The sequence below is a fragment of the Mobula hypostoma genome, chromosome 19 (genome assembly GCF_963921235.1).
Source record: "Mobula hypostoma chromosome 19, sMobHyp1.1, whole genome shotgun sequence".
In the NCBI taxonomy this organism is placed as follows: domain Eukaryota; kingdom Metazoa; phylum Chordata; class Chondrichthyes; order Myliobatiformes; family Myliobatidae; genus Mobula; species Mobula hypostoma.
This window is the reverse complement of record NC_086115.1, coordinates 36,519,506-36,543,929: the sequence shown is the minus strand read 5'-3', so window position 1 is coordinate 36,543,929 and position 24,424 is coordinate 36,519,506. Positions and strand designations below refer to the sequence as shown.

Genomic DNA, 24,424 nt, shown 5'->3' with positions numbered 1-24,424 from the left:
TGATTTGTAATTCTGGACATCCTCCCAGGGAAACATCCTCACAGCATCTCATCATATAAACACACTCAGAAAGTTCTGTTTCAAGAAGATGGACTTTCCTTTTAAACTATAGGAAGTCAAGACATATTTTGCTTAATACTTCCTCAAGACAACCTTCAGAATCAATCCAGTTATCATTGAATCAACTTCAAACAACATCCATTCTCAAATAAGATCAAAACTAAGCTGTATCCAGGAGCAGCCTAACTAATCTTGTATAGCTATAAAGTAACTTCTTCACTCTTGTACTCCATCCCCTTGCAATAAAGGTCAACATTCCATATGACTTAATTACTTGTTGTTTCTTCATAACTATGCCTTTCTTGTACAAAGACAAATTCTCTAACATCACCATTTAATAGTCTCATACTATTTAAATCCTCTGCTCTTCTGTTCTACTGTCACCGTGTGCTCTATATAAACTTGTATACTTACCTTGCAAAAATTAGATACAATTTACCCAGTCCATTCAAGTTTATACAGTTGAAGACTACTTTTGGATTTATGTTTGTTAATTTCAAGTTAAATAGCAAATCTATTATATTATGATCATTCTTCCTCAGAGCATCCTTTACAATCAATTGTGATTTAATTCCATCTCATTTCATGTGACTGGATGCAAAGCAGCCTATTCCCTTGAGTTCACATATTTTAAGAAGCAGGTTCAAATGCATTCCATGGTCTCATCCTCAACACTGTCTTTGTAAGTTTGTCCAATGTGTGAACAAGATTATTAAAAATTACTTTTCCTACAAAACCCATTACATAATTAAAGTCTGACAATAGCTAGTTTTATGGAGCTGAGAGATAATCCTCAGTGTTTTCCCCTTTGATAATCCTTATGCATCCCTTCCCCCCCAAAAAAAATTCAATGTTCTCGTCTTCTGAACTAAGATGGTTTTGCATTTCTTGCCTAGTTTCATTTTCAGAACTAACCCCACTCCTCTCCTATTTGTCTTATTCAAAGAAAATATTTCAAAATATATAGCCTAATAGTAGATGAACAAAAGCCCCAAGTTCGCTGAGGACAGAAACAATCATGATCCTATTCAGTTTATGTATGTAAATACAGCAAGTTTTAATGCCATTTGAGATACAAGAAAGGTTCCAGTAACTGAACAAGAACCACATTCTACAGCCCCTCCACCCCCACCGAATAACATGCTTGTGCATCTGCAGACACAATGCTATTATTCAATTTATTAGGTTGATAAAAGTATCTCAAACTACTTCTATAACATAATGATATAGCACTGGAACAAGTAACACAACTTCAAAGCCGTTTACAGGGGCCATTTCAATGTACTTCAAACAAAAATACTTCAAGGTGGTTTAACAATATACATGGAAACAAGGTTGTGATTAGTGACTAATCATCTCAATACTCTTACTTTTCTAGTGTTTTTAGTTCATTGCAATGTCTGAGGCCCAACTAAAGTCATTTCTTTAATCTATAATTAATCTGCATCATACACTCAAGTGGATAAGTTCAGTGATGACTCCAGTACTTAATTTCATGCACAATTTCTCCAGTAATCACACAAGTCTCTGAAGGAACTCCATAGATCAGGAGGAAAATGGGCAATACAGTCCAGAACAAAGGTCTAGAACCAAAATATTGACTGTCCACTGACTGATGGCTATGGGCCTGTAATTGCTGGAGTTCAGAAGGATGGGGGGGGGGGTTGTTCTCATTGAAACCCATCAAATATTGAAATACCTAGAGTGAACATGAGAGGTTGGTTTCCTATAATGGGGGAGTTTAAGACCAGTGATGAAGTGGAATTTCTTTAGTCAGAGAGTGTTGAATCTGTGGAATTCATTGCCGCAGGTGGCTAAATATACCTGTGGGTATAGTTAAAATTCAAGTTTAATTATCATTCGACCATACATGAATACCCATGAAGAAAGCCAAACAAAAGTGTTACTCCAGGGCCAATATGCAAAACACAGTACCGACAGTCATACACAGCACGAGACACATACAAAACATATAAAAAGCAAGCATATATCAAATAGCAAGCATGTACAAGACAGCAAGTATATATAAGATAGCAGTGCATGAACGTTGCAGCAGTCTGCAGTCAAACACAAAACAACTTGCCCCGGGGGGGGGGGGCACCGCCTCTGGCAGGTCGGTGAAGCACCTAACTCCCTGATGCCTCCCCCCAGGCCGCTGCAAACAGGGTGACACCGCAGCTTGAGACCCAGTCCTCGCTACGACCAAGGCCGTGCAGCTCCCCTGCTGTTTGCCAAGGGTTATAGGTTAAAGCAGAAGTTTATTGATTTTTGATTAGAAAGGGGGTTAAGGTCAAAGGTTACAAGGAGGAGGCAGGAGAATAGGGATGACAGGGATAATAAATCAGCTTTGATGGAATGGAGTAGACTCAATAGGCCAAATAGCCTAAATCTGCTCCTGTAGTTTATGGTCTTTCTCTCCTTAATCTGCTAAATTCCTCCAACACTTTGTGTTATGCTCCAGGTTCCATGCAGTCTCTTGTCTCTTCTAGGGTATCAAGCAGTCCATTAGCACAATGAGAGCAGAAACTTAACAAGCCTGACAATGAATACGATGACCACAAGAACAACTAGAAGCTGAGTATAGGCAACCCTTGTATTGCCATCTCTTGGGGTGTGGAAATCTGCCCTAGCAGAATTCACAAAAAACTACCAAAAATTTGAATGGGGTTAAAATTTGCCCTCACAGATTTTGTGTGAAGAGAAGTAGATATATCAATGCAAGATTTTTGTTTGGCCGTGCACAGATGTGGCTTTGTGTTACAGAAAAGCCACAACATAAGCAATAAATGCTAGCTTTGCCTGCAATTCTCATGCCCCATGGAAAAATCTGGTCACACTGAAGACCAAGAAACATTAACAGCCCTACATATGTATCTGTCAGGATGCCCATATGATAAACAAATAATATTTGTTCAGTTTCTTAACTGCTTTGTTGAAGTGCAATAGATTCTATTCTGCATAAATAATTAAAACCAAGCTTTTTTAAGATCACCAAAACCAAAGAAATAAGGGTCCTGCAAACTAAACAGCTTTCTGAAAAAAGGCACAAACACTAAGTCAGACTAAGAGTATCTGATGCCAGTCAGCTCCTCAAATAGGTGATAGCTATTTTTTAACATTATTCATAGCTTTTACTGTAAAGCTTCATATATTCCATGAAACTAAGCCAATTAAGTACAGTTGTGTGGTCTATTCAAGATAGGGAACTACAAAACGTGCTAATGGACTACTGGTGCTGTGATATGCCAAAGATCATCTTGTTCAATTGAAATATTTAATGCAAAACTCACTCTCAAAAATCAACTGCAGAGATAACTAAAATCAGTTACATGTATTCTAGCAAGATTTCAGGAACAGTAAGATAGCATGCCAGATGTCAAAGATTTAATTGTTCAAACTACTTTAGAACTTATTGGACAATGGGACCATTCTGCCTATGAAAGAAATGAGCACATCATCCAGCCCATTAGATATATCAAATGACTGACTGATTAAGATCAGAAAAAATGTCGAAGTTCTTGAAAACTTATAGCACAAAGGAACAAAGTACATTTATAAAAAATGCTGAACATAGAACAATGCCCAACACAGAAGCAAAATTGGACAAATATTGATAAAGCAAGTGTTAAGATCCATGACAAAAGCCTGATCAAAAAGGCTTTGTGGCCGAAGGTACAAGGGCTGAAAGATAACTCAACTAGATTATTAACAATGGAAGTGAAGAAAGATGATTCCCTCGGGCTGAACAAAAGACAATAGCTAAACACGAAGACTGTAAAATGATCAAAAGCAAAAAGGGGATTTTATGCAAGGTCAAAATTGCTATTTGTGATTTTGTTTTTTGTTTCTTCAGTTCTCAGAAGAATGAAATCAGGAACACTGGAATTTAGAGACAGCCACAGGAAAGATTGGTGTGGATTTGGGAGCTGAAGATAGTTAAAGTTTTGACTAGGTTGACTGAGTTCCAAGGACATGGGGCTCAAAAGTGAGGCTTTAGGAAAATGTACACATGTCAAAAGCAGAGAGGTGAACTTAAAGTGTCAGGTAGAATGGGAATAAGGAACAGAAGTGAGGGGGAACCATATAAGATTAGGGTCACAGGAGTACAAATAAGTATCGTGGGACAAGATGAGAAAGGGAAGGCTCAAAATGCAGAAAAAAGAGTAACAAAGATGATGAGGGTTAAGGAATAAGTTAAATACAATCTTCATTGAGGGCTGGCTGGTTGGGCAATGGGATAAAGGCAATCACAGCTATCAAATCATCATAATCTTAGTAATAGGAACTCTTCAATATTGATGGTTCAGGGGAAAAGTTCAGAAAAACATTTGGTCAAGTGGGTTCAGGGCGAGAACCTTTACTTTTCAGATTGATCTCAACCAGGAGAATGAAAGGCAAAATCACCTCATCCAAAGAAGTCTAGAAATAGGTAGTTAAACCAGTTGTATGCCAGAAATAGTTCCAGTGAAAGTTCAAATCGAATATTGCAAGATATTATGCTTTTCTGTAACCTTAGTTATGGAGTTCCAACAACATAGCGGTAACAAAGTTGCCTTCATAGGCTAAACACAAAGATAGATAAACATTTTCAAAGACAATTCAAGAACACAGAAAATTTTAGTGTATTCTACTTTGAAAGAACACTTAAAACATATTTGTAGCATGAAAACTTGTGTTCTGTACTTCGGCATTATGGATCTGGAACCAGCTAAATGTAGAAAATATGGCCGATAATCTCTAAATAAAAATTGTTATTGTGTTGATACAAAGAACCAAATTTGAATTGACTGATAGACCAAATCTTGTCAAAATATTAGGATTGTAAAACAAAAACTATTAAAATGCTAAGAATACAATTAAAATTTCTGTACATCAGCAAAAATGTAATTTCCCAAAGCAAATGATAAAGTGGCTTCATGATCCATATATACCAATACTCTAATCGGTATATATTGCAAAATGTGCTGGGAAGGGGAATTTAATACTTCCTTATTTTACCCCATTGCAGATTATTTTCAAAATCCATTTGTGTATAGTTATGCAATTACATAAAATATAAATACATGCAAGCTCTTTGCAATGTTCTGTTTAAGCAGACAAGATATTTCAGGAAATATAGTGTTAATTTAACATCAGGTCTGCTTTAACCACTAGTTGAAAAGTAAGCATGCTGACTTGGAATTTTTTTTTTGCTTAAACCACTTACAAAACTAAATCTAAGCCAATATGCTTACCTTCAAAACAAATGCTAAATTAGATCTGAAGTCAAGTTTTTAAAAAAACTTTTCAATGTATATTATCTAGCATGATACTATTGCAAAGTACATTAATGACTGCATCAATGATATTTTCTGAACTAAAAACAATGGTGAGTTTCAATGCATTCTTTCACTGCATTCAAATGGGTGTCTCAATGTTCTAATGCCAGTAAAGTGACGTGAATGGTAAGCATCATGCTTAAATAAAGGATATATAGATGGAAAATAATCAGGCCAACAGCTACATCATGCATGGGTTCATGACTGGAAAGAAATGTAGTAATTTCATACCCCTGTATTGAACAGGTTAGGTGCAGACACTGACGCAAGATTGCAACCATTGCTGTCCTGATGAAAGAAACACAGTACAACTTTAGTCATCGACAACGAAAAGCAGAGAGACACACAATCACATTTTTTTTTTTAAAAGCTAAGACAAGTGTTCTTTGATATAAAAGCCTCCAAGGCTGAAAATAAAGTTTTATTACAGGATGATTCATCACAAGACAATCCAAATGTATGATCTAATATCATAATATCAATAAAAGGACTTAATAAAACACCCAACTGTTAATGAAAATGTAATTTTACCCTTAAGCTCGCTCCAATATCCCATCAAATCAGCCAAAAATTTACATACTCGAGGAGCTCTTACTAACTGGCTTATTAAATTATTTGCATCCTAATTCTCACAGAATGAGAAAACCAAATAAATATTCCCATTTTTTGGCATAACTAACGGCAGATAAAATTGTATTGAAGGAAAGACTATTCTCATGAGAGTTGATCTTTTAGACAGGGAAAAGTAACTTGCTCCTTTTGCTTGCTAGCGCTTCAGCAAATATGGCATTAACAACCCCATATTCTGGGAGTCTTAAAACCATGCGCCTTGATTGGCATTAGTTGGTCATAAACCACAGCTATGCTTTCTGGTTATGAGAGATGTCAAATTGTGAGGTTGGATCCAGCAAAAGACATCAATTATTTTTTGAAAAGAATTGAGGTTTAATTTTATGTATGGAGACATAGCACAAATCACTTCTGGACTCCCGAACTATGATTACATTAGTTGGTTCATTTTTATTTGTAAGTTCACTTGGCCAATTTAGTTTAATTATCTCATTTAGTGGTTCAATGAAAGCAGTAATTCTTACTTGGCTATCTGAGTGATCAGAGTATTGCAGAAGAGAAAACTTTCCAGCAAAATTTGGAATAGTATTAACATCTGTGAAGTAGTGTATCACTGTCTCTTAAGTTGGGGTTTCAACATTATGCTGATTAGTAGTATGATTTTTTTTGTTATTTCTGTAATATACCAATATGCTCGTAGTGCTTCTGACATATATCAATGTTGAAGCACGCAGTAATATACTATATCTAACTCAGGATGACTCATGTCATCATAATTTTGAACTACTCCAATTATATTTAACAAATTAAATGCTCCTTTCCTTTCAATAGATCTTGTCCATAATTCTGTTATGACTTATTCACCGCTTTCTACAACAACGTTTTGCCACCACTTAGTCACTGCCCAATGAATCACTAGTGGGACTGGATACTTTACCACACACAGCACTTTGTGCAACCTATTCCACAATCTTGTACAGTATTGAGAATTCAATTAGTATATTTCTGTAGATCTTGTTTTATCCTTGTCAAACAAGTTTTGTTGCTAATGCTAATACATGGGCAGTATATTTTTTTTCCTCTCAATGCTAGCACCATTTAGTCCTTGGATAGCCGACATGGGGTGAATACTGCATGCTCTGGCTGGTAATTGACTTAGAATTACACTTACGACCCAGTGCCAAGTTCAGAACTTATCAAATGACAGGCATCACTGACACCATTATTCCACGTCACATGATGACTTCCTGGACTCCCCCTGTAATACACTGCAGTAATAGTTTCCTTGATACTACACCAGCTCAGATATGACTTATAACAGTAAAGATGTAAAAATTTTTGCAATCTAGTACAAATGCCTTAATGCTTTCAAGACAATTTATAAATAAGTTATTTACATCAATAATAGTAATCTTTACAGCTGCCTCTGAAAGTTCCATGCCCACATTTGCTTTCTGATAAATATCAGTGTGTTCTGGGGTTGGGATACCTGTTTTTTGTAGCAGGAGGCCTACTGCTGACTAAACTTTTCCTTTCTTTCTTTTTAAATCTTTTTATTGAGTAAGTATACAAAAAAGGTAAGCCATATAAACATTAATACAATGTTAAAGTATAATAAAATTCCAAAAGATAACAATACCAAAAAGAAAATACTACAAACAATGTAATTTAAGCATAAGAAACCAAGATAACATAATAGTATACTAGATTTTATATATATCAATGGAAAAAAAGAAAAAAAAAAACCCCAAAAAAAAACCCACCGTGCAACTAACTAAAAGCAAAGCAAAGCAATGGGCTAACTTGAAACCAAACAGAGTTAAACTTAAAATCACGTCCTCAATCCCGACCTCCATTAAAACAGTGAAGAGAAAACAAGAAGGGTAAATATTACATTAAATGAAAATATCGAATAAAAGGTCCCCAAATCTGTTCAAATTTAAATGAAGAATCATAAAGGTTACTTCTAATTTTCTCCAGATTCAAACATAAAATCGTCTGAGAAAACCAAAAAAAGGTAGTTGGAGCATTAAGCTCTTTCCAATGTTGTAAAATACATCTTTTCGCCATTAAAGTAAGAAATGCAATCATTCTACGGGCTGAAGGGGAAAGATTACTAGAAATTTTAGGTAGTCCAAAGATAGCAGTAATAGGGTGAGGAGAGATATCTATATTTAATACCTTAGAAATAATATTGAAAATATCTCTCCAAAAAGTTTCCAAAGTAGGGCAAGACCAAAACATATGAGTTAAAGAGGCTATCTGCCCCGAACATCTATCACAGAAAGGATTAATATGCGAGTAAAAACGCGCTAACTTATCTTTGGACATATGTGCTCTATGAACCACTTTAAATTGAATTAGGGAATGTTTAGCACAAATAGAGGAAGTATTAACTAATTGTAAAATCTGCCCCCAATCATCCACAGAAATGGTAAGCCCCAATTCCTGTTCCCAATCTACCCTAATCTTATCGAATGGAGCTTTCCTAAGTTTCATAATAATATTATAAATCATAGCCGATGCACCTTTCTGACATGGATTAAGGTTAATTATCGAATCTAAAATATATATAGGAGGAAGCATTGGAAAGGAAGTAAGTATAGTACTTAGGAAATTTCTAACTTGTAAATATCTAAAAAAATGTATTCTTGATAAGTTATATTTGTTAGATAATTGTTCAAAAGACATAAGGGAACCATCTAAAAATAAATCCAAAAACCGTAAAATACCCTTAGTCTTCCAAGTTTGAAAAGCGCGATCCGTAAAAGAGGGAGGAAAAAATATGTTACCTAAAATAGGAATCGCTAACCCGAATTGATTAAGATCAAAAAATTTTCTGAATTGAAACCAAATGCGCAAAGCATATTTAACTATCGGGTTAGAGACCTGCTTAAGACGTTTCGAATCAAAAGGAAGAGAGGAACCTAAAATAGAACCAAGTGTATAACCCTGAACAGATTGTAATTCCAATGCTACCCATTTAGGAATAAATAGTATGTCCCGATCAAGTAACCAAAATTTCATATGTCGAATATTAATAGCCCAATAATAAAATCTAAAGTTAGGTAATGCTAAACCTCCATCTCTCTTAGCTTTCTGTAAATGTATTTTACCCAGTCTCGGATTCTTGTTCTGCCAAATAAATGAAGAAATTTTAGAGTCAACTTTATCAAAAAAAGATTTAGGAACGAAAATTGGTAATGCCTGAAACACATATAAAAATTTTGGCAAAAAAAACATCTTAACTGCATTAATACGACCAATCAAAGTTAAATATAAGGGAAACCATTTAGATGAAAGTTGAGTAATATGGTCTATTAATGGTAAAAAGTTAGTCTTAAATAAATCTTTATGTTTACAAGTAATTTTAATCCCAAGATATGAAAAGTAATTATTAATCAATTTAAATGGAAATTTATAATATAAGGGAAGATGTTTATTAATCGGAAAAAGTTCACTCTTACTAAGATTTAATTTATAACCTGAGAAAAGACCAAATTGTGCTAATAACTCTAAAACAGCAGGAATGGATCTCTCAGGATTAGAAATATATAAAAGTAAATCATCAGCATAGAGTGATAATTTATGGGACTTTAATCCCCGAGTTATCCCAGTAATATTTAAAGATTCTCGAATAGCAATTGCAAGAGGTTCTAATGCAATATCAAATAATAGGGGACTAAGAGGACAGCCTTGTCGAGTACCACGAAAGAGAGGAAAAAAAGGTGAGTTTAAGGAGTTAGTACGAACCGAGGCTACAGGGGAATAATATAACAGTTTAATCCAGGATATAAATTTCAAGCTAAAATTAAACATTTCAAGCACCTTAAATAAATAAGGCCATTCTACTCTATCAAAAGCTTTCTCGGCATCTAAAGAAATAACACACTCAGGAACATTTTGTGAGGGAGTATAAACGATATTTAACAATGTACGAATATTATAAAAAGAGTAACGACCTTTAATAAAACCCGTTTGGTCTTCCGAAATAATAGAAGGAAGTACTTTTTCTAGTCTATTTGCTAATAACTTAGAAAAAACTTTAGAATCAACATTTAATAAAGATATTGGTCTATAAGATGCACATTGAGCAGGGTCTTTATCCTTCTTTAGTATTAAAGAAATTGATGCTCTATTAAAAGATTCCGGAAGTTTACCAAGTTTCAAAGAAGCCTCAAAAACCTTATAGAGCCAAGGAATCAATAAAGAAGCAAAACATTTATAAAATTCAACGGTAAACCCATCAGGGCCAGGAGCTTTCCCCAGATTCATAGAAAAAATAACATTCTTAATCTCATCCATTGTAATGGAAGTATCTAATAAAGAAGACATATCCTGTGAAATCAGAGGGAAGTCTAACTTATCTAAAAAATCATTCATATATTTAGAATCTCGAGGAGACTCTGATTGGTATAAAGAAGAATAAAAATCACAAAAGGTTTGATTAATCCCCACATGATCCAATATCAATCGATCATTTTGGTTATAAATCTGATTGATTTGAGATTTAACATAATTAGATTTCAATTGATTAGCCAGCAGCTTACCAATTTTATCACTGTGAACATAAAAATCACTTCTTGTTTTCTTTAATTGGTTTACAATCGAGGACGAGAGTAGTAAACTGTGTTCCATTTGAAGTTCAGTTCTTTGTTTGTATAGCTCCTCAGAAGGAGCCATAACATATTTCTTATCAATTTCTTTAATCTTGTCCACAATTACCATCTCCTCCTGCTTCTGTTTCTTCCTCAAAGCAACGGAATACGAAATAATCTGACCCCGAATATAGGCTTTAAAAGTGTCCCAAAGAGTGTTAACCGAAATATCTTCTGTATGGTTAATTGTAAAAAAAAGCTCAATCTGTTCATTCATAAAATTAACAAAGTCCGAGTCCTGAAGCAACAGCGAATTAAAACGCCATTGTCTATTGTTTGGTATATTGGCCATAATTTTAATAGAAAGCTTAAGTGGAGCATGATCCGAAATGGTTATAGAATCATAATCACATTTAATCACTGAAGAAATGAGACGAGAATCAATGAAAAAATAATCAATTCTTGAATAGGAATGATGAACATGTGAAAAGAAGGAAAAATCTTTTTCCTGAGGATGCAGAAAACGCCAAATGTCCGTCGACCCAGAATCAGAAAGGAAAAAATTAATCAAATTTGCAGATTTATTAGGTAAAGTCCGTAAAGGAGCCGAACGGTCCAAAGCTGGAGATAAACAGGTATTAAGATCTCCGCCCCAAATCAATGAAAACTCGTTCAAATTCGGAAACTGATCAAACAATGATTTATAAAATTCCGGACAATCCATATTAGGAGCATAAACATTAACCAAAACTACTTTTTTATTAAATAATAAACCACTAACCAATAAAAATCTACCATTCGGATCAGAGATAATATCCTGTTGTATAAAAGTAACTGAGGAGTCTATAAAGATAGAGACGCCTCGAATCTTAGCATTGGAGTTCGAATGAAATTGTTGTCCCTTCCAAAATTTGAAAAAACGTAGTCTGTCCCCCCTCCGTACATGGGTCTCTTGTAAAAATAAAATTTGTGCTTTAAGTCTCCGGAACACTTTAAAAACTTTTTTCCTTTTAATAGGATGATTAAGACCATTAGTATTCCAGGAGACAAAATTAATAATAGACTCCATAAATCCTAAAGTCAACCCATAACAAGGAGGATTGACAATAGGCGCGACCCACAGACCCGGAGAGGAAACAGAACATACAAAAGATACCGGGGAAAAGGACGTAACCAATACTTCAATAATGTATATAGCCCAAAGAGAAACAAACTAAAACGTGAAGCCCCTCCCACCGCCCCCCACCCCAGGACCCCAAGGCGAAATCTAAAGCAGACCCGCCAGAAAGAAGCAAGCGCTAAAACTACCCCCATGACTTCCGGTATACGCTCCCTAAAAAAAAGGTATAAATATGAAAAGGATCAGCTAATTGTAAAACAGTAAAAAATAAGTAAAAAAAGGTTAGCTCAATTAAAATACACACAGAACAGAACAAAAGCCGGAAAGTATATATTAAAAAAAACCACAATAAACCTCAAACTCATGAATAGACACAGCAACAAAAAAAATAGGATTATTAACATAAAATGATTATAAAAAGCAAAACAGAATAAAATTTAAAAAAAACTACAAAATTTAAGGCCGCACAGGAAATACGTAAGATGACAAAAGGGAAGTAACCACCCAGAATCCCCTGGGAAAAGAAAGAAATGACGCAGTTAAAAAGAAAGTTTAGCAGCCATATTAAGAAATCGAAAGTAAACTTTTCTGCCCAAATAGGGCACAGAAAAGTTAAAACCAACCAATTCACAGCCTCCGATCAACGGAGAAAATTAAAAAAAGGCAATTAAGATGTTGAAGATGAAAGTTGATCCAGATAACTCTGGGCATCCGATGGAGAATCAAAAAAACGAAGAGCTCCATCTAACATGCGAATCCTTAGACGTGCAGGGTACAGCAGCGCTGGTCTTAAATCCATCTTATAGAATTCCGACATCACGGATCTGTAACGGACCCGTTGGTCCCAGATTGGTTTACTGAAATCTTCCACGAATCGGAACTTAAGATCCGAAAAATCAATGAAACCTTTAGATCGAGCGAATCGAAACAGTCTCTCCTTATCTTGAAAGTAATGAAAACGTAAGATAACATGCCTAGGTCTATCTGACCTAGACGAGTATGATGGGATTCTGTGAACACGATCCAGTAGCGGTGGTTGGTCAGGAAATACAGTAGGGAATGCATCTTTTAAAAGTTGGGAGAAATATTTCATAGGGTTGTTAGCTTCCACGGCTTCCCTGACGCCAATCATTCGTAAATTCTGCCGTCGCATTCTAGATTCCAAGTCAGAGTTTTTAAAAGTCAAAAAGTCAAGTTTCTTCTTCATTACATTAATTGTTTCTTCGACTTTCCCCATCTTAAGCTCACTTTGTTGCGCGGATTTTTGAAGACCAGATATAGCCGACTGATGTTCCGCAATACATGTTTGCATCTTATCAATTAAATCGGCAATTTTCTGGAACTTAGTTGAGATTTCCATATGAATCAGGTCTTTAACAAAGCCCATAATTTCTGTACGAATCATCTCCCTAACAGAGGTTGAAATTTCCCTCTGAATTAACTCCGATATAGCTTCCAAAGTCACCGGTGATTCAGTCGGAGGGAGATCCGTAGCTTTCGGTTTAACCGGAGGTTTACCATCCTTGCCGTCTTTCCCGTTCTTAGACATAGCAGATCTAAGTTCCATCCAATTGTCAGAGAATTTAGTTTAATTCAAAGTATTGTAAAAATTGATGCCTTAATAGTTAATTAAAGTATAGCTGACCATAGAGAGAAAAAACTCAGAGGTAATGGAGCGAGTCAAGAACGCGACTTCACTCCATGAGCGCTACCGGAAGTCTCTAAACTTTTCCACCTAGCATCATAATGTTGATGGCCAATGCAATTGGTTCTTTTACATCTGGACCAGATGAATGAAAGGGAATAAGACTTCAGGGATAGGTTAGATTTGCCTGTTATTCGAGGAGACACCTTGTGGCAAAGTTAGTTTAGTGAGTGCAACCAGAAGCATCCCATGCTGGATCTACAGGACAGTCAACATCTGCATCCTCTGAAATAAATACAAAACAATTTGAAAGAGTAAGAGGTCAGGCAGCATCTGTCAGAGAGTTATAAAACTGAAATTTTAACTCCGTTTCTGATCTATAGACTGTTTCCAGAATTTTGTTTTGATTTCAGTGTTGTACAATGTAGAAACAGGCCCTTTGCCAACCACATTAAAGCCAAACTGTTTGCCTGTCAACACTAACACCATTAGCCTGCATTAGGGAAAATAGTATAACACAAAATGCTGGAGGAACTGAGCAGGTCAGGAGCGGAATAAACAGTTGACATTTCCGGACACGTCCTGATGAAGGGTCTTGGCCTGAAACATCAACTGTTTATTCCTCTCCACAGATGCAGCCTGACTTACTGAGTTTCTCCAGCATTTTATGTGTAGTGCTCTGGATATCCAACATCTGCAGAACCTCCCACAAACAAGAGAAAATCTGCAGATGCTGGAAATCCAAGCAACACACACAAAATGCTGGATGAACTCAGAAGGCCAGGCAGCATCTGTGGGAAAGAGTACAGTCGATGTTTCAGGCCAAGATCCTTCAGCAGGTTTGCCAATGTCTGTCTAAATGCCTCTCAAACATAGTAATTTTATCTATTCCTACCACCTCTTCTGGCAGTGCATGCCACTATACCCCATCTCATGAAACTCCTATTATTGGAGAAAGTTTTTGACTGTCCTATTCTTATACAAGATCACCATTCAGCCTTCTTCGCCCCAGGGTAAACAAGTCCATGCTATCCAATCTCTCCCAGAGCTGAAGTCATTCAATCTAGGCAAATCCTGGTGAATCTTCTCTGCAGTCTTCTGCATCATTACATCCTTTCTATAGTGTGGCCAACAAAGCTACATACCATACTGCAAATGCAGCCTAATCTGTGTATAATGCACATTAATTTCCTAAATCTTACATTCTGTGCTTCAAGCTAAGAAGGAAAGCATGTCATTACCACTCAATGCACCTCTGTTTTAACATTCACCAAACTATGGCTTGAAGCCTTAGGTCCCTCTATTCATAATGTTCTTATGCTCTATAGAACAGAAGAAAGAATCCATACAATTTAGTGAACATATCCTATCTCTGTTCAACTTCACAAAATGCATCATTTTGCACTTGTTGCAATTAAATTTCATTTACCTAAGCTTTGGAACTGATCTATATCCTGCTGTTTTCACAAATTTTCATGCTATTAATGAACTTGCTAATCATGCCTCATATTATATATACTAGTGACCTCTAAGTCACGAACATACATTACAAAGGGCAAAAATCCCAGAACTGCTCCCCCAGAGAAATCCTTTCACTTACTCTTAGCCTCCCATCAAGCCAATTTTGGATTTAATGCTCCAGCTTGCTTTGGATCTGATTAAACTTCATCTTCTGGATCAGTTTACCATGCAGGAGCTTGTCAAATGTTTTACTTAAGTCCATATAGACAGCATCAACCACCCTGCCTTCAGTTTTGTTACCTCCTCATAAGACAATCAGAAGAATGAGGCAAGATTTTCCCTCACAAAATCATGCTTATTACTCCAAATCAGTCCCTGCCTTTCCAAATAAGAACTAAATCTGTCCCTAACAATTTCCCTATCAATGACAAAGACTTAGCACCTGGTAGTTACCTAGCCCTTCTTAAAAAAGTTAAACTAGCTATCTTCTAGTCATCTTGCCTGTGGCTAATGAACATGCAAAAATGCCAGCAATATCTTCCCTCATTTCCTATAACATTCTGGGACACATCTCATCCAGCCTGGAGATTTACCCAACTGCATGCATTCCAAGACATTCAACACCATCATTTTCTTAATAACCACATGAACCAAATAATCAGTGCATTCCTCTCTGAACTCAGTATCCCCCATGCTCTTCTCCTTGGTGAATATGATGAGCTGGTCTTGTTTAATGACTTGGTCTGCATTCACTGGCATTCACTTTGCACTCCTTTTGGTCCATAGGAGGACACTCTCACTACTATACTTATAGAACTTGGAATGTTCCTTGATCTTACTTGCCAAGGAAATATGTTCTCTCAATTTCCTTCTTACCTACTTTCCCCAGTCTTTACAGACACTTGGTTGATTGCAGTTGCCCATTTCTGTCAATTTTTTTTTTCTGATCAAGACTTCTATAACATTTGTCACCCATGCCTTTCGTCCTTACCAGAACATGTTGTCCCCAAGCTCTTGCCAACTCTCTTATAAAAGCTGGCCACTAATCAGATGTTATTTTGCTTACATGCAACTGCCCCCACCATATTTTTGCCAGGTTCTTCCATGCTACTTTGTGTTGGGCACGTGGCCAAGTGGTTAAGGCGTTCGTCTAGTTATCTCAAGGTCGCTAGTTCGAGCCTCAGCTGTGGCAGCTTGTTTGTGCCCTTGAGCAAGGCACTTAATCACACATCGCTCTAGTCTGTGCGAGGAGTGGCGCCCCACACAGACTTCCAATCTGCGCCTTGTAAATCATAAAAATGCCCGACGCAGGCCTCTCATGGTCTGAGTCAATGTTCCGTCCCCCTTCGTGCTACTTACATCAACGTTTCCTCAACCTTGGACTTAAAATTGTGGATAAACTTCATCCATTTTCATAGCGACCATGAAACTTATAGAATCACAGTCACGGTTTCCAAAGTGTTCCCCAATCAATACAACCACTACCTGCCCAGTTTAATTCCTAGGTTAAGGTCAAAAGCAGCCCCTTCTCTGATGGGGTCATCTACATACAGCCTCAAAAACTTTCTTAGACGCACTTAACAAGTTCCATCCCCAAGTATCTTATACTAAGAGTCAATATTAGGAAAGTTAAGATTTCCCCAGCTTACAAACATATTGCTTTTACACCTTTCAGTGAATTGCTTACATATCTATTCATCTAATCTCCACTGACTATTGAAAGGCCTTTAGTATAACCCCAATAAAGTGATTATCACTCCATGATACCCCCTCTACATACTGCTCTCCCCAATCAACCCCTTCCCCCTGCACCTCTGAATGCCCTTGTCAAGTATATTAGTCTGCCTTGTCCTTTGTTTAACCATGTTTCCATGCAATATCAGCCTTTGATTTACATTTCATGAAAGCACCATCTGCTCAAGATCTTCAGTCAACCATCTATCTTCAATGTCATCCCTTGATATGACCCAGAGTACTTCAGAACAAGAAACCATTTTGTTAGTCATTGAGTTACATTTACCACTATTTAATTTCTAAAGTTGCTCCAGTTGTGCTACTTAACAAGTCATCTTCTGGATCTTGTTCATTTACAATCACATATCACTATGACAATTTTGGCTGCTTTGGGTCAGAAGCATTCCCATCTATATCTCCCCTATCCCCTGTACAAATGAAAACAAACTTGTTTTCTCTCTTCCCCATCCTGTAGAGTCTTCCATCTGAGCCAACAACTGTTTCCCTTTCCACAGATGTTTTCTGACATACTGTTTCCAGCATCCTCTGGGTTTTATCCTAGTCTCTCCCAATTTTTCCCAACTTGCTCAATGCAGAATTAATTGAATAGATCTTCCTACAAAGTCATCATATCTTTGTAAAGCACAGTGACCAAAACTGAATGCAATCCCAGCTGCAATCCTACAGGTGTTTCATAAAGGAATTATAACTTCCTTGCTTTTGTACTCCTGTGCCTTATGGTATCCAAAACCCACTTACATCTTTGACTTTCAATGATCCTTCTGAAGCCCCCTTTCATACTATATCGTCTTTAGTCATCCTTTCTACCAAGATGTATCAGATTTTTGTTTAGATCTGTTCAAAGAGGAGGACCGCCCCTGTCTGCAAATGGAGTAGCAGTATTTTTGTGCTGCTCTTAGTTTTCTTTCTCTCCTCCTAGTTTAAGCTTTGAATTTAAAATTTTTACTTGCTGATTCTTGAGGGGGAACAATATGTCTATGTCTACAAGAAGTGGGAAGAATTTACCTGAACCTAGTGATAAAGGTAATGGGAAAGGAAAGGTGCAAAAGGAAAGATCTGATGAAATGCCATCGTGGGCTGAAGATATCGTTCGGACACTGAATTCAATTAAGGATCAGAATGGATCAATTAAAGACCAACTGGAAAAGAATAGTAATGAAATGAAGTCATTTCTGGGAAAATTTAAAGACCTGGAAACTCAAGTTATTTCACATGAAGAGGAATTGAAGATAACTAAGCAAAAGTTGTCTGAAGCTACAACTCGTTTGGAAAGATATCAAAATAAGATTATAGACCTGGAAACAAGGTCTCGACGAAAGAATATACAAATTGTTGGGCTGCAAGGAGCTGAAGATGCAGATTTAACGGCTTACTTTGGTAAGCTTTTCCACACTTTATTTCCTACCATTCTATCAAAGCCGCCTGCTATAGAAAGGGCACACAGGGCGTTATCTCGAAATTGAAGGATTCTAGTAAACCAAGATTTGTTCTGGTTTGCTTTCATCACTTTAAAATTAAAGATCAAATAATGTGACAGGCAAGAAAACGGAGAGTTTTTAGATTTATGGAATCTGAGCTCTGCTTTTACGAAGATTATCCAAGAGAGATAATGGAACAAAGATCAAAATTTGCCCTGGTAATGAAACAAGCATATGATAAAAAACTTTTTCCGCCTTTGAGGTACCGGACAAGAATTAAAGTTTTTCCTGCTAATTCTCCTCCTCGTACTTTTTTTGATCCAAAAGCTGCACTGGACTTTTTTCAGGCTATACCCGCCGCTGTTACCAACACCGCTGTTGAATGATCTATCTGAAAGGCTGTTTGGCTATCTGTATATTATTCGCATTTTGGAAAGAAGACTTATGAAGGTCATTTGTATATTTCATTGAGAGACTAATTAAAGAAGACAAGGAGAGTTGTTCATTATTGCATATTGTTGGTTTTCCTTTGGAAAGATTTATGGCTTAAGTACCTCTGTCTAAATGATCTCTGAACATTCTATGACTGAGAAAAGAAGATAAGGGGATTTGTTCCTTTAATTTAATACTTGGTTTGTTTCCTTTTTTTAAATCAGCTAATTGGTAGTTTTTTCCTACTAACAGGGTTTTAGATATATATTTTTCTGTTTTATTATAACATTTTATAATTGAATTTAAAGCTTTTTTAGGGAATTAATATTAAATTTAAAGATGGCACTAGTTTTTCTAAGAGATAACATTATTTTGGTTCTTTCTTGTTTATTAGTCGATGGAATGTAAATACCTTTTTTTTGCTGAGACTTTATTGTTTTTTTCACAAGGTCACTACTTTTTTACTAACTGGGGGGAGGGAAAGAAAACACAGACAGAGCAGTCAGTAGCTTTGAATTTTATTGTACAAACCCCATTTCCAGAAAAATTGGGATATTTTCCAAAATGCAATAACAAAAATCTGTGATATGTTAATTCATGTGAACCTTTATTTAACTGACAAAAGTGCAAAGAAAAGATTTTCAATAGTGTTACTGACCAATTTAATTGTATTTTGTAGACATACACAAATTTAGAATTTGATGGCTGCAACACACTCAACAAAAGTTGGGACAGAATTAAAATAAGATTGAAAAGTGCACAGAATATTCAAGTAACACCAGTTTGGAAGACTCCACATTAAGCAGGCTAATTGGTAGCAGGTGAGGTATCATGACTGGGTATAAAAGTGGCGTCCATCAAAGGCTCAGTCTTTGCAAGCAAGGATGGGTCGCGGCTCACCCCTCTGTGCCAAATTCGTGAGAGAATTGTTAGTCAGTTCAAAAGGAACATTTCTCAACGCAAGATTACAGAGAATTTAGCTCTTTCAACATCTACAGTACATAATATTGTGAAAAGATTCAGAAGAATCTCAGTGCATAAAGGGCAAGGTCGGAAACCACTGTTGAATGCACGTGATCTTCGAGCCCTCAGGCGGCACTGCCTAAGAAACCATCATGGTACTGTGACAATTATAGCTGCCTGGGCTTGAGAGTACTTTGGAAAAACATTGTCACTCAACACAGTCCGTCGCTGCATCCAGAAATGCAACTTGAAACTGTATTACGCAAGGAGGAAGCCAAACATCAACTCAATGCAGAAACGCCGGCGAGCTCTCTGGGCCCGAGCTCATCTCAGATGGACCAAAAGACTGTGAAACAGTTTGCTGTGGTCAGCTGAGTCCACATTTCAGCTAGTTTTCGGAAAAAACTGGCGTCGAGTTCTCCGTGCCAAAGATGAGAACAACCATCCAGATTGTTATCAGCGAAAGGTGCAAAAGCCAGCATCTGTGATGGTATGGGGGTGCATCAGTGCCCATGGCATGGGTGAGTAGCATGTATGTGAAGGTACCATTGACCCTGAGGCGTATATTAGGATTTTAGAGAGACATATGTTGCCATCAAGGTGACGTCTCTTCCCGGGATGTCCATGCTTATTTCAGCAGGACAATGCCAGACCACATTCTGCATGGGCTACAACAGCGTGGCTTTGTAGACACAGAGTGTGTGTGCTTGACTGACCTGCTGCCAGTCCAGTTCTATCTCCTATTGAAAATGTATGGTGCATCATGAAGAGGAGAATCAGATATCGGAGACCACGGACTGTTGAGCAGCTGAAGTCTTACATCAAGCAAGAATGGACAAAATTTTCAATTGCAAATCTACTACAATTAGTATCCTCAGTTCCAAAACAATTAAAAAGTGTTATTAAAAGGAAAGGTGATGTAACACAATGGTAAACATGCCTCTGTCCCAACTTTTGTTGAGTGTGTTGCAGCCATCAAATTCTAAATTTGTGTATGTTTACAAAATACAATTAAGTTGGTCAGTAACACTATTGAAATTCTTTTCTTTGTACTTTTGTCAGTTAAATAAAGGTTCACGTGAATTAACATATCACAGATTTTTGTTTTTATTGCATTTTGGAAAATATCCCAACTTTTCTGGAAATGGGGTTTGTAGATCGCTTGCCTTTTTCGGGCTTCCAGGTGTGGGTGGGTGGGTTTAGAGTTAGGAGTTTTTTCCCATTGTGTGGTTCTGGAGCATGCGCGTTTTTTTATCTGGTTGTATTCTTCATCACCGCCATTTTTGATCATCCCGTATTGGTATGTGCTTTGTGCATGTATAAAGTAAAATAAAATTATAGTATGGTATTTAAACAGATTAATATAATAAGTTGGAATGTACGTGGTTGGAATCATCCTATTAAACGAAAAAAGACTTTTAAAATTATTAACCGATTCCAGCCTGATATAATTTTTGCTCAAGAGACACATATCAGGGCGGGAGATCAAAATAGATTTTTTAGATGGTGGATCGGTTTGCAATTCCACTCTACTTCTCAGAGTAAAACAAAAGGCGTGCCTATTTTTATTAAACCTAATATATCTATTCAAGAGGATATTGAATCAGATCTAATGGTAGATTTTTAATTGTTAAAGGAACAATCTGTAACGGAAAAGCTGTTTTGGTTAATTTGTATGGTCCTAACTTAGATGATCCTTCTTTTTTAAAAAAGTTATTTGCTTTACTGCCTGATTTAAATGAATATATACTGATAATGGGTGGGGATTTTAATTGCTGCTTAAATCCTATGATTGATAAGAGCTCAACCAATCAGCAACTTCCAAATTGATCCGCGTCATTTCTTAATTCCTTTTTGATTGATTTTGGGTTGATCGATTTGTGGAGGAATCTCCATCCCGATAATAGAGAATATTCTTCTCACATGTTTATAAAAAATATTCGAGGATCGATTATATTATAATCGATCCACGCTTCTTGCCTAGTGTTAGAACTTGCGAATATGATGCTATTGCTATATCTGATCATGCGCCTTTGAGTTTGTCTTTTGAATTTGATGATGTCATTCTTGCTCGCCCACCTTGGCGCATGTCTCAGACATTATTGCAAAACTCAAATTTGTCAGTTTCATTGAAACCCAGATAAAATAATGTTTTCTTTTTAATGATATAGGGGGTATGTTTAAATTAGTTATATGGGATACATTTAAAGCATTTTTATGTGGTCAGATTATTTCTTATTCAGCTAAACTTAAAAAAACAAACTAAAGCAGAATTAGATAGAATTTCAAAACAAATTAAAGATTTAGATAATATCTATGCAATTTCCCCCAATACTGATTTATTTAAACAAAGGGTGGAACTTCGATCACACTATAACCTGTTATTAACTCATCCCATTGAAGGATATTTATTTGCTTAAGTTAAAGAGCCAATTTTATATGTTTGGAGATAAAAATAATAAACTGCTTGCATCTCAATTAAAAATGGCTGCAGCCACAAGGCAAATCATGAAAATTCGTAGGAAAGATGGTACCTTAGCTCAGGAATATGAAGAAAATTAATAAGATTTTTCAAGATTTTTATGCTGAGCTTTATAAATCTCAATGTCCGTTAGGTTCCTCTGAAATGAATGCTTTTTTATGAAAGATTGTTTCTCCTAAAATCTTGGGTGAAGATCAAAAAACTCTTGATGCTCAAATCACTGAAGCCGAAATTCATAAAGCTATTTTTTCAATGCAATCTGGTAAGTCCCCGGGACTTGATGGCTATCCTGTAGAATTTCATAAAAAATTTGGAAAGTTGCTTTCTCCCTATATGTTGGAAATGTTTAAGGATTCTTTTGTGAAAGGTGACTTACCCTCTACTTTTTATGAGGATTCTATTTCTTTAATTCTTAAAAAAGATAAAGAACCTACTGACTGTGCTTCATATAGATCTATTTTATTACTGAATGTCGACGTTAAGATTTGGTCAAAGATAATGGCCAATCGGTTGGAGAATATTTTGGGAAAAAATTATTTTTAAAGATCAAACAGGCTTTATAAAGAGTCGCTATTCTTTTTCAAATGTTCGGAGACTATTTAACATTATATATTCGTGTCCTCTTTTAAAACTCCACAATGTGTTGTATCTTTGGATGCTGAAAAAGCGTTCGACCGAGTCAAATGGAAATATTTATTCAATGTTTTAGAGAAATTTGGCTTTGGTGCTAATTTTAATAATTGGATTAAAATGATAATATAAAGCCTCTATTGCTACTGTTGTCACTAACAATTGTAGGTCTCCTTTTTTTCATTTTTCACGGGGGACAAGGCAAGGCTGTCCATTAAGTCCTTTGCTGTTTAATTTAATATTAGAACCCTTTACTATTGCTATTCGTGAGGCTAAAAATATCCATGGGATTTTTGTGAATGAGACCATGCAGAAGATCTCTCTTTACGCTGATGATTTATTGGTTTATATATCTAACCCTGACGAGTCCATTCCTGCCTTGCTAAAATTATTTAATAAATTTGGAAGTTTTTCAGGATATAAAATCAATTTTAGTAAAAGTGAATTGTTTCCTTTAAATGATTCTGTCTCTATATATGATAATACTCCCTTTAAAGTTACAGACTCTTTTAGATATCTAGGTATTATAATTACTAAAAAATATAAGGATCTTTATAAAGCTAATTTTTCCCCTTAGTAGACTCTATAAAGTATTTATTTAGTAGATGGAGTCCACTTACATTTTCACTTGTTGGTCATATTCATATAGTTAAAATGATGATTTTACCGAAATTTTTATATTTATTTCAGAATATTCCTGCTTTTTTGACTAGGTAGTTTTTTGATCGGATTGATTCTATTATTTTATCTTTTATTTGGAATAATAAAAGACTAAGAATTAGTAAATGTCACTTACAAAAATTGAAAAAGGATGAAAAGCAAGATTAGGTCTTGCTTTGCCTAATCTAAGAATGTATTATTGGGCTGTTAACGTGCGATACATGTCTTTTTGGTTATACTGGGTTGATAAGAGTGACTGGCCAATTTGGGTAGACGTGGAACTGAAAGTAGTAAAACAGTTTTATTTAACCTTGTTATTGGGAGCTCCTTTACCTATGCAATTAGTTAAAGTTGTTAATTTAAACCTATATCCTGTGATTAAGTATTCTTTACAACTTTGGCTCCAGTTCCGCAATTCTTTTAATCTTAAAAAATTTAAACTTTGTAGTTTAATTTACTGAAATTACTTTTTTAAGCCTTCTTTGAGTGATCCAATTTTTTTTACTTTGGAAAAATAAAGGTATTAATTCTTTTTTGGATTTATTTGAAGAACATAGATTGATGTCTTTTGAACAATTAATTGATAAATATTCTCTTTCATACTCACACTTTCTGCAACACCTTCAAGTTAGACATTTTTTACAAAAATATTTAAGTAATTTTCCTTACATATTGGAGGCTGACCTGTTAGATACTATTATGAGTATGAATCCTTCGATCAAGGGTTCTATCGGAAGAATTTATAATTTATTACTACAATGGGATAAGCGTCCTTTATCTAAGATTAAACAGGATTGGGAAAAGGAACTTAATTTGACTTTTATGACGAAGGATTGGATGCGGATATTGAAGTTGGTTAACTCTTCTTCAATTTGTGCTAGCCATTCATTGATTCAATTTAAAACTGTACATCGTTAACATTTGACAAAGGAGAGACTTTCTAAAATCTTTCCTAATGTTGATAGTCATTGTGACAGATGTAAAACTGAGATAGCTACACTGACACATATGTTTTGGTCTTGTTCTATATTGGAACAGTTCTGGAAGTCGGTTTTTTCAACAATTTCTAAAGCACTTAAAATTACTTTACAACCTAATAAATTAATTGTGCTTTTTGGAATAATTCCTCAAAATATTCACGGTATTTCTGTGTTTGACCAACGTGTCATTGCATTTGTTACATTGATAGCTAGGAGGGCCATTTTGTTGAAGTGGAAGGATACATTAGCTCCCACTTTGTCACAATGGTTCTCTCAAGTGATGTTATGCCTTAGTTTGGAGAAAATTAGAAGTTGAAACTTTGAACCTTTAT

At 35.8% G+C, this 24,424-nt stretch overlaps 1 protein-coding gene across 3 annotated transcripts in view; it reads right to left on the bottom strand.

Moving 5' to 3' along the window:
* The window catches only part of tbc1d12b (TBC1 domain family, member 12b), a 108,623-nt gene that overhangs the window by 30,416 nt on the left and 53,783 nt on the right, over positions 1-24,424 (bottom strand). For 2 of the 3 annotated variants that reach the window (XM_063071687.1, XM_063071690.1), the window contains exon 3: positions 5,610-5,666. The exons of the other annotated variant lie outside the window; for it this stretch is intronic. In XM_063071687.1, coding sequence (XP_062927757.1) covers positions 5,610-5,666 — 57 coding nt within the window. The remainder of the gene's footprint in view (positions 1-5,609; positions 5,667-24,424) is intronic. 3 annotated transcript variants of the gene reach the window in all.